The following is a 10,807-nucleotide window of genomic DNA, read 5'->3' as shown; positions in this document are numbered from 1 at the left end:
CCTGCCAGTGTGCGCTGCCTACTGGCCCAGACAGGTACAGCAGAGCAAACAGCAGGAGGGATGCAAGCCTCTCAGCGCCAGCTGAGTCACGTAGCACAGCACGGGCAATCCCTTCATCTTCATGAAGACCTCTGCTGTGAGGCTTTACTAGTGCCTGAGCTGCGGCTGGCACAAAACACCAGGACAGAAGCATGCCGCACCCCACCGAGAGGGAAATGGCCCTGCAAGATGCACATGAGGTCTGTGAGCTCTGCTCCCGCCCCACTCGCACAGCCACACACGCACCAAGCACTCCTCTCATCTCTCCTGACACTTGCACAGGTGCTTCTTGTATACAAGGGCAAACGTTTATTTACAGAGCAGCAGTACAGGGGACACAAACACTGCCCCAAGGAGAAGGGAGCTTTCCTCCTTCAGGGCATGGCAGCAGCACATAAGACACACCACCCCTGCAAAGGGCACCGCATCCCTCCCAGAACATAAGCACCATCTCCAGTGCCCTGCAGCAGGCACAGGTGAGGCACTCCTGGTCAGAGCCCCAGAACATGAGGCTGCAGGACAGCCTGTGTTTTGCCTTCAGCCCTGCCGCAGAGCAGCCCTGCTAGACCAAAGAGGCGGGTCTGGGACACTGGAGGCACTGTGCTGACAAGGGAAGATGGTGTTCAGGGTATATGACTCTTCTGGGAGCTGAGAACCCAATAGCCTGGACAACCCCCCCAATAGGGGTTTCTATTTCTAAGCTAGAAAAGCTTAGAGAGGCCCCAGCTCCTGGGAGAACAAGCGCATGGACACAGCACCCATCGGGGCTCTGCCGTGGGTGCTCCTGAAGGCTGGGCTCTGAAGCTGAACTACTCACAGCAATCCTCAGAGCAGCTTCCTCAGGCCAGCACAGACGTCCCACCCTGAGGTCCCGCACAGACAGGATAGACCAGGCTCCTGCTGCTGCTGAGAAGGCACTGGGAATGCGTTCACAGGTTGCTTTTAACGCTAAAGATGGACTCAGCAGTAGACTTTCACAGTCAAAATCCACAGCAGCTCAGCCTCGGTTGAGTCATTCCCTTCTGGGGCATGGCCCCATGCTCTGCTCCCCCGCTCCTGGCTGGAGGCAGGAGGCTTGAACAGCACGGGGTGACAGCAACTCACCCCTGCCCTCAGGCAAGCCGCTTGCCCTGCCAGCCCACGCTTCCTCCTGCCCATGGCAGCCAGCGCGGTGGGGCTGGAAGCACTGCAGGGCTGCAAGGAGGCACAGCCTCAGCCCCCTGGGGTGAGCAGCGGAGGCTGCAGGGCCCCCGGCAGTCCCAAGGCACAGGGTGGGGGCTCCTGCCCCTGTCTCACGTGTACTCCGTCTTCCGGATGTAGCTGGAGGGCACGTAGCCCTGCTTGCCGTGGGCCTCGGCCAGCCACCACTCTCGATTGCCTGTGATGTCCTCAAACTGCAGGATCCTGAGTCTCTGGTTAGCTGACACGCTCAGCTCGTTGGTGTTTCGGCCTTTGAAGGTGTAGAGCGCGTAATAGACCTGCCGGGCAGAGGGAGGCGTCGGTCAGACAGGCACTCAGTGCAGCCTCGATGCTGCATGGCACAGGATGTGTGCACAACGCTTTGCAGGAAACCGAGGCACAGCCAGAGCTGCCCCCACCCGCCCACCCATTTGCAGCCTTGGTCTGTGGCTCTGCACGTCTCCTCCTCCTCAGCCCCCTGCAACAGAGCAACCTCCACCTCACTCCTCTCCCTCGTCATGGCCAGGACGATTCAGCCTCCACCCAAGCGAGGGGAGGGTCGGCCCTCGGCACCCCCCGCCCCCCGGGCAGCTGAGAGCTCACCTGGTTGCCCTCTGACTCGCTGCTCTCCAGCCCGGAGTCTCTGTCCTCCACCGAGGACACAGGCCTGAGCCGTGCTTTGGCGGGGTGCCCATTGCGAGGGCCGGGGCTGTAGCCTGGCTCAGGGCGGCTGTAGCGGCGTGGAGATGTCACCACACCAGCCTCCGGCCTCTCCGTCCTGTCACCAGAGCTGAGCTGGGGCACAGAGGGGGAGTCCGTCTGCGAAGGGGACTGTGGGGGTTGGTATGGGTCTCCTGGGGAGGCAGAGTCCTGCAGGGGTTTCTGAGTGAAGGCCACGGCTGCCCCGCTGGGGCTGAAGGTCAGCGTGGTGCTGCTGTGCGGGGAGGAGCTGCTGTGCTCGGACTCGTTGGAAGAGTGGCTGCCCACGGAGACGTCCGACTGGCTGCGGCGCGGGTTGTAGGGCTTCAGAAAGGAGCTGTACACAAAGCCCTTGGTCACTGCGGAGACGGAGAAGAAAGGAGCTCAGATCAGGGACCTGGGGGACCAGAGGAGGGGAGTCGCAGCAGGCACCGAGGGCAGGAGCAGCCACCTACCCCCATTGTCTATGAGCCAGCGATTCTGGCTGCCCATGGGGTCCTTCTTCTTGATGACCCCCACGATGTCTCCCTCCAGCAGCGAGACATCCAGGTCTTGGGCAGCATTGAAATTGCGCTCTGCCTGGAAGAGGCTGTCGGGGGAATAGCGGGCCAGGAGGGCAGCTCGGATGTCGTCCGACTGCAGGAGGTAGCTGGGCTGCAGAGGAACAAGGCAGGCATGAACGGTGTCCCAGGCTCCCCGGTGAGCCCCGACACGGGGCAGAGGGGACTCACCAAGGCACCGAGCGGCTGCCGCCGGGCAGACTGACGCTCCATGGTCTTCCTCTCAAAAGGCTTCTTGGGAGCTGCCTGGGACTCTGGGAAAAAGGTGAAGGCCTGGAGCTGCTGGAGGACCCGGCTGTGCTCTTCCTGGAAGACGGCAATGAGGTTCCCCTCCCGGCCAGACACCTTCAGCAACTGAAACCAGAGCAAGGTCAAAGTTAGATGGAAGCTACTGCCAAAAGTAGCCAAGAGCTACAGCAGCGACCATGCCAAGTCCCAGGCCAAAAGGGGCTCTGAGCCCTGCCTGTGACTTCCATCAGGCCCAGACCTGCAGCACTGTCTGGATACAGCTCTGCGTGATCCCCAGGCTGAGGTTCTCCCAGGCAAATGCTGTCTTGCCACTGCTCCCGGAGCAGCAAGAGCACAAGTCCCACCTCGACCAGCTCCCCACACAACCCCATCTCGATTAGACAATCCTTGCCCTGACAGAATCCCATGGGAACCCTCCCTGAGGCACTTAGGGACTGAAACAGCAGCAGCAGTGTGGGAGAGCTCGGGGACAAGCCCTGCGCAGAGATTAGTGCTGCACTGAGCTTGGAGCACTGTCTGTGCTCCAGGAACCCACCGACAGCAGGGGCCTCAGCTCCTCCAGGGCCAGGCGCACGAAGTCACAGTGTGCCTCGGCGTAGCCCCGCACGCAGCTGGCGAACAGCTCCTTGGAGAAGCACAGGAACTTGGGCAGCTCGTCCAGCAGCTGGGCGTTAAGGGCCTCGTAGTTGTTGCGGGCCGACTGCAGCTCCTCCAGCGTTCGCTTGTCCTTCAGCTTCTCCGCTCGCTCTGTGCAGTTGTGGAAGTCGAGGAGCTTGTCGAAGCGTTTCTGCACCAGCTTGTGAGGCCCCGCAAACATGCTCAGCAGCTGGTTCAGCGGCGAGCTCACCAGCCGCTCCGTCCGCTCTTTCTGGTGGGCAGAGATGCAGGGAGCAGGTGAGATGAGGAGCTCTCTCCTCACATGCCTCGAACACCAGCAGCTCACCCTCTGGTACACAACCTCCCCAGGACAGCACAGGGTCCACCTCCCTGATGGCACCCTACCAGAGTTCCAGAGGTCCCGTCCAACACATATTATGCAATAACCCTACATAAATGTGCTAGCATGGAAAACGCTACAGGAAGAATGCTACGCTTCTGGCAGGGCTGAAAAAAATGTGTACCTAACAGGCATGCTCAAGGCACAACCTCAACCCACAGCCACCAAAGCTCTCAGGAGGCAAGAGCTGAATGGGGGTGCTCACACCTATTCTGGGCTGCGTTACCCGTGCAGCCACCCATGGGTGGGAGAGCCCCAGAGGGGTGCCTGCAGCACGCGAGGACATAGGCTCACTCACAAAGTTGGAGAAGAGCTGGTCGCTGATGAGCCGGTTCACTTTCTGGAACTGGTCCAAGTCCCCACTGCCTTTCTCCATGCACAGGTCCCACATGCTGACCGCTGCCAGCGCCTTCATGCAGGCTGACTCCTGCATCAGGGACACGCAGTCAGCACAGCCACGCTTGCCACCCAGGGGAACAGGGCTCCCAGGGCAGGCTCACGCTCCTGGGGCAGCCCAGACCCCCAGAGGCCAACCCTCAGGCAGGGCTGAGGGCAGAAGCATTGCCACGTGGTACTGCAGGTACGCACCATGCAGGCAGGAGCGGCAGCACATGGCGAGCCCCACAGGCATCACACCCACACTCACCCGTACGTGCTGCAGGTAGAGCGAAAGGTCCCTGATGAAGGACTTGATCAGCCTTTCTTGCATCCGAAAATTTTTCTCTGTCTCCTCAAAGGCTTCATCCTTCAGCTGTGAGAGAAAAGGGCTCAAGGGAGGCAATGCAGGAGTCAGGCACCTCCCGGAGTGGGAGATGTGGGGCCTCCTGCCCACAAGCCAGGGAGCAGAGACGGGTGGTTCAGAACCTAAGCTCACTCTGCCTTGCTGGCCTGGATGAGAACTACTCCCTGGGGAAGGGATGTGGGGAGTCAGCAGGTATCACCATCTCCTTGAGCACCACAGGGTGTAAGTGTACCTGGCAGGTGATGCACATTACCTGGGGTGCAAAGCCCGTGAGATGCTTGAGGTGGCTGCTCACACGGTTGGATTTCTTGATGATAGAGTGGAAGTTGAGCTTGGAGATCTTTTCCATGAGGCTATCTTCATCCCCTTTCCGGTACTTCAGCACTAAAAAGATTGAAGTAGAAATCAGAACCCTTATCAGCACAATGTTAACATTAAATACATATTCTCATCTTATCATTCTTGTTTGCATTTCATGGCTATGTATTCAGCAATTGCATACATTTCATATCACTGTATCACAAGAAACAGCTCATGTCAGATGTGTACTACATTATCCTTTGCGTGTTGTATCTCATGCTTAGATTTTTAAAAGCAGCTCTCTTATGGCACTGCTGTGAGGGCGCAGTTTATTGAGGTCAGATTCCCTCCAGGACCATGCAGTTGACAGACTCCAATATACCCAGCTCCTGCCCCTTGTACCCCAGCTCTACCCAGCTACTCACCCAGGTCCTTCCGACGCTTGTACTCGTTGATGTTGACGTTGATTTCTTTGACTGCAAGGAGAGCAGCTGTGAGCGGAGCCTTGTCAGGGTGAGACTCAGGGGTGGCGCTCAGCAGCTCCATCAGCAGCAGCGGGTACCGCATCACCCTTTGCACTGGCTTGATGAGGAAGGAGCCCAGGTTAATGTAGTTTGTGCAGCCCCTGGGAAGTTGGGACAAAGAAGATGCAACAGGTTTCAATCCAGCTCTGCCCCCCTGAACTGACCCCAATCAGACCCAGAGCACCAACACCTCCAAATCCACCGTACTTCCTAAGTCAGGCCACCCTCACCTCCAAACCCACTGTGCTCCTGAACCCGCAGTGGTTTCAGATCAGCCCCAGGTTTCCAGACCTCACTAAAACCAGGTGCCTCTTCCCAGCCAGGATCCTCTCCATCACCAGACCCACTGTGGGACCCCACACAGGTACAGCCTCGAATGTACCAGAGCTCCACCTGCCTCAGACTCCATCCCACCACCCTACTGCTGGATCTGGCCCGCAATGCAAGGCAGACTGTGCTCAGGACCGCAGCCAGCACGGGGCTCTCCTTCCTCCCTGGGGCTGGTGGCTCCCCAAACCTGTTTTCAGCCCAAGACCTCCCCTCGCCTCACCACCTAACTGTACAGCCCACCCGTTGCCACTGCTGCGACCGTGCCGCAGGCAGGACCCCCAGACATGCGCCCAGCCGGTGGCGGGAGGTGAGTCACGAGGGAGCAGCCAGGCCAAGACAGACGGGCAAGCGGGGACTAACAGGAAGGAGGCACTTACCACTCACTGTACAGGCTCCTGCCGGCCCACAGAGTGCCAAAAAGCAAAGAAAAGCAACAGGTTAACGGTGCAGCAGGCGTGCACTCCCGCAGCCAGCACCCTCCCACAGTGACAGTGATGCTGCCATGGCAGCTTTGTCCCGTGGCAGCTGGAGACGTGGCATATGCCGAGGCAGGCAAAGTGGCTCATTTCTTCACCAGCCATGGTGGTGCAGCGCTTGGGGAATAAGAACCTTAAACCCAGGGCATGCTGCCTTCTCCCTACTTTGGTGGCGCTACAGGTGTCCCAGCCCCTGTGCGTTGGGGCAGAGGGGCAGGGACGCTGAGGAGTGAACCCCCTACCCCAGCCTGATGGCCACCACTGCAAGAGGCTCCAACCTGAGGCTATCCAGCAGGTCCACCAGTAGTTTCTGGATCTTCTCATCCTTCTCGTAAGTTTCCAGCAGTGCAATGGCCTCATCATGGTTCTGGCAATACACCCTGTAGACGCTCTCCAGCTCTGCACGCTGTGCCAGAAACACCGGCCCTGCACACGGCAGCAAAGTGGGACGTCACTGTCTCCAGGCCCCCCTTGCCTTCCACAACCATGCTGCATTCATGGTGAGACACTCTGCGCCCCCCTTCCACACACACAGCTTGAGAGGACATTGTTACGGGAGCACCCAGGATGTCTCCTTGTCACCCTCACCATGCCCACCCATCCTGCGTGCTTCACTGTCACTACAGACCAGGTGGTGTGGGCAACTGGGGACAGAAATGGGAAGCTGTGCACCAAGGGCATGTCGTGATAACTCACCAGGACATGTTCACTCAGGCTCTGAGGGGACTGTTTACCTAGCTGAGGAGCCACAAAGGGACCCCAGGAACCACAGGCAGAGAGACCTCAACCTTATCCAGCTCTCCAGGGGGTGACTGGTCGGTGGCACTGGGAGCGGAAAGCCACATGGGGAACAAAGGCACGGGCTGCCCAGGGCCTGAGTTGGCTGTGCAGGTGTGAGGAGTGGGGCACTCTTCGGGGAAGGAGCCAGGGAAGGACAGGGAGTGACCCACGGGGCAACACAGGTCTTCATGGCTTCACCAGTGGACTGATGAGCACTGACAGGGACCAGCCGGGAGGAAACTCTCCCAGGATTTAAACTGCTCTGTTCTGCCACCCCACTAGCAAACCACATCCTGCTGAGAAAAGGCAACAGCAGAGTTCATACCAATGGCATCTGAAGCCTCCAAGGTGGACAGCAGCTGCTTAGAGAAGCTTATCACCACTTGGATGTTTCCAAAAAGACCCTCAAAGTCTACACTCTGCATCTGGGGAATGGAAAGAGAGATGTCCTGGATGGGAGAACACGTCCCAGCCAGACCCAACAGCCATCCCTTGCCCTCTTGCAACCCATCAGCCCTCAGCTCCCCATCAGCCACCCAGCTTGGCCTGCTCCCACCACAGTGACTGTACTCACTCCCTCGTCCTCCCTGTGCATTGAAATTCTCCCTCCTTATGTGTACTACTACTCCTCTTTCCCAGCAATTTCATCCCTGCCTTTGTTCACCTGACATTCTCCCTCTCTTCCCACCAATTCTGTCACGATGCCAAGACCCCGTATTTTCTTTCTCATGACAATGAATTTAACCTACAATACAAATGAAGAGGAGAACAGTTCCCCGCTCCACCCAGGAAATTAATCTGTGATACTTGCTGCTAGGTTTCTTGCTCTCAGCAACAGTGAGAGCTCAGCAGGATACCAAAACAAATGGGATATTTCTATGAGCACAAGGAGCAACATGAATCATCCTGCTGCCCCCAGCATATCTGAATTTCCCCTGTGGGTTCCTTTGCTGCTCCAAGAACAAAGCAGACTCAGTATCCTCACCCTACCCCATTAATGCCACATTGTAGCCTGCCCCCACACTCCTACCTGTGCCTGCTGCAGGGGCACCATGATCCTCTCCACGCACATCTCCAGGTCTCGGATGTAGTCCCTCTCTGTCTGGAGCAGTTCCTCGATAACCTTGGACCTCTTCTCCAGCATCCTGTGCTCTGGGCTCTCGCTGGCAGCTGAGGACGTCTCCAGGGATGGTGTCTGGGAGGACAGGAGGGTCATCTCTGCAAGACAGACAAGCACGATCAGCGTCCTTCAGGGATGCCTGGCCTGACCCTCGCTAGGCAAGGCCAGGAGACAAGCAGCAGCTGAACTGCACCCACAACCTGTGAGACTGCCAAACACGATGGTTAGAGCAGGGCCAGCAGGCTGCCCCCGGCTGCTCCCACAGCCTGCCTCTACCACCAGCCCTCACAGCACCAGTACCGCTGTACTGGGGACCCAGTGCTGAGTGCTGCAGGACAGGGACAGCTTGCAGAGCCTGTCCCTGCCCACCCCATGCCTCCTGCCCTCCTGCCGCCAAAACTTCAGTTGCGGTAATCCAAATATTCACCGGCCACTTCCCTGCTGCTCCTGGCATGGGGGCCAGCAGACACCAAGCCACACAAACCTGCCCCGGGCCTGTGACGCCAGCTGGGCCCTGGTATCCCGACGCACACCCCTCTCCTTCCTCTGCCCCCAACTCCGCTGCCCCAGGAAACTCTCGGTGGGGCTGAGCCCTGCTCTCCTCCTCGCCCCCTTGCCCCAGCAGAGGAGCTGCCGACCGGCGGCCGGCTGGGGCCTGGCTGTGGCAGCCTGGCGATGGCGGCTGTCCCCTCCCCTGGGGCTGCGAACAGGGTCTCCATTTTCCAGCTCAGGGGCATTTCCATCTGAATAGCCGAAAAGGCCTCCAGGCACCCACAATGGGGCTGCCGGCGGCAAAGCCTGGAGCTGGACCGTGACCAGAAGCACTCGTGCAAGGCCAGGAAAGCCCTGCTCGGGTGGGACCGAGGCGGCCAGGACCCACGGCCGGCACCGAGGCCGAGCCCTGGCGAAGCTGCAGGCAGCGGGGGGACAGTGTGGGCTGCACGGGGCAGAGGCACGGGGCAGCCGCATGCACCCCACAATGACACGGGTGGGTGCCAGGCCAGGGAGGGCCCGGTGCCCCCAGCACAGCCCAGGGACGTGCCCCTTGCCCAGGCCCACTGTCCCCTCACAGTCTCCCCACCTGGCAAACCGCTGGCGTGCGACAAGGGGAGCGCAGCGCAGGGAGCCCCACATCTGGGGGCTCGCCGCCCTCCTCCTCTTCCCTATCCCAGGCACAGGCTGCTGGTTTTCCTCCTGGTTTTCGGTCCCACCTGCGGCTCCCCCGCCAGCCCGGCCCCCTCCCGTTTTCATTCAGGTTCAGACATTTTATCCCAGCGGATTCCTGGGCCCCCGGCAACTCGGTACCCACCTGCCTGCTGCTCCACCGGGTGCCCCCCGGCCAGAAACACAGCAAAAGCACGCCCCAAACTCAGCCGGAGAGCCCCCCCAGCCAGGCTGTGGCCCAGAAACTCAGCCCTCCTGCACTTCATTGCTGCTTTGCAGAACTGGCACCCACGGGGCTCGCAGCCCCTTGCGGCACACCCCAGCCTGCCTCGGATCCGTGGTTTTCGGCAATTAGCCGATTTGACAAATGTTCCTCAACTCCAGCTGTCTCCCACGCATCGCCAGCTGCTGCATTTCATCGGGGTTTTATCAGGGCTGTGGACAGGCCCCCAGCTCTGATATTTGTACAAGTACTTTTGCAGGACAGGCACGTCCAGATCCCCACCTCGCTGACCTCTCCGGTTGCAAGCCTCAGGCAACAGCAGGCCGAGCGTGGGGGGAAGACGGCGCTGACACCAGCCCCAGCCCTGGGAGGCTCCGCGTTATCCAGGGGCCTGGCACCCACCGCACAGCCCCTGCAGACCCCAGTGCTCCCCACCACCAGGTGCTGGGGCTGCCGGGCCCCGCAGGGTAACCACCGTATCCAGCAGTGGTGTGAATGCCGGATGGGAAATCGAATCGCCTAAACCGATGGCTGCCTCGGCTTCCCCAGCCAGCTTTATCACACCAAACGCAGCAGGAGCCTGTGAGGAGGGATGGGGAGCAGACGCCGGTTTTTACATTTACTCACTGTTTGCATTTCCACAGCATCTGGAAAGCCTCAGTTACAGACCAGGCCCTACCCTGCAGGGTCCTCTGCAAACACACCACAAAGGTGTCCTGCAGGGCCACAGTGCTCAAAGTGTGAACCCAACACCAGACAAAAAAAGGACACAGAAACTCAGAAAATATGGCCAGCAGCTCTCTGCAGCTCCTAGCTCACGAACAGTAGAGAAACAGAAACAATAAATGAGTTATTTTAAAGAGGATTTTTTTTTTCTAAAGGAATGTCATTTGTTTTCCAGGAAAGCAAACTCAAGTGGCAGGGCAACATGGAAGAAGCACGAAGGTGTTAACTGAAATGTAAACAGGTGAGTGAAACCAAGGCAAGGTGTGCGTGTGAGCTGATACTGAATGAGCTGACAAAGCATGGGGTGGCCCCAGGAAGTCTTGAAAATGAGCCTGTATTCAACAACAGCCAGAAATGACCCATGAATATCCCGAGCCGGAAGGGACCCACAGGGATCACCCAATCCAACTCCTGGGAAAGATTAAATTGATTCAAGTTCAAAAGGGAAAGATTAAATTTACAATGGCCAAAGATTTGAAATTTGCATTTATCCACATGCGAAGTGACAATCACCCTGCCTGAACTTTGCACAGGAAATCTCGGACTTTACCACATTGCCTAACAATCCTGCTGTGCTCCCTCATTCAGCTGTAGCTATCTGGTGGCTGCAGGAATAAGTCTGACTGCAAGGAAGCTCTTGCTTGGGCAAACCAGGTCCTCAGATCCTTGCTCCTGGCCATTTCCAACAGCTCTGTGCTG

The 10,807-nt window shown here is 58.6% G+C and overlaps 1 protein-coding gene across 7 annotated transcripts in view; it reads right to left on the bottom strand.

Moving 5' to 3' along the window:
* Window positions 1-325: 325 nt before the first annotated feature.
* Window positions 326-10,807, bottom strand: part of DNMBP (dynamin binding protein) — a 32,674-nt gene continuing 22,192 nt past the window's right edge. For 6 of the 7 annotated variants that reach the window (XM_080597029.1, XM_080597031.1, XM_080597030.1 and 3 more), the window contains 13 exons: window positions 7,906-8,093; window positions 7,201-7,300; window positions 6,374-6,521; window positions 5,997-6,014; window positions 5,191-5,390; window positions 4,719-4,849; window positions 4,370-4,474; window positions 4,022-4,150; window positions 3,262-3,594; window positions 2,649-2,831; window positions 2,373-2,571; window positions 1,822-2,276; window positions 326-1,517 (listed from right to left, as the gene is read on the bottom strand). In XM_080597029.1, the coding sequence (XP_080453155.1) occupies window positions 1,332-1,517; window positions 1,822-2,276; window positions 2,373-2,571; window positions 2,649-2,831; window positions 3,262-3,594; window positions 4,022-4,150; window positions 4,370-4,474; window positions 4,719-4,849; window positions 5,191-5,390; window positions 5,997-6,014; window positions 6,374-6,521; window positions 7,201-7,300; window positions 7,906-8,093 (2,375 nt within the window). In that variant the 3' untranslated portion in view covers window positions 326-1,331. The remainder of the gene's footprint in view (window positions 1,518-1,821; window positions 2,277-2,372; window positions 2,572-2,648; window positions 2,832-3,261; window positions 3,595-4,021; window positions 4,151-4,369; window positions 4,475-4,718; window positions 4,850-5,190; window positions 5,391-5,996; window positions 6,015-6,373; window positions 6,522-7,200; window positions 7,301-7,905; window positions 8,094-10,807) is intronic. The other variant, XM_080597028.1, reaches the window with a different exon arrangement.

The sequence above is a fragment of the Anser brachyrhynchus genome, assembly GCF_964034855.1.
Source record: "Anser brachyrhynchus genome assembly, chromosome: 6".
In the NCBI taxonomy this organism is placed as follows: domain Eukaryota; kingdom Metazoa; phylum Chordata; class Aves; order Anseriformes; family Anatidae; genus Anser; species Anser brachyrhynchus.
Note: the sequence above shows the minus strand (reverse complement) of the source record. Positions and strands in the feature narration are given on the sequence as shown.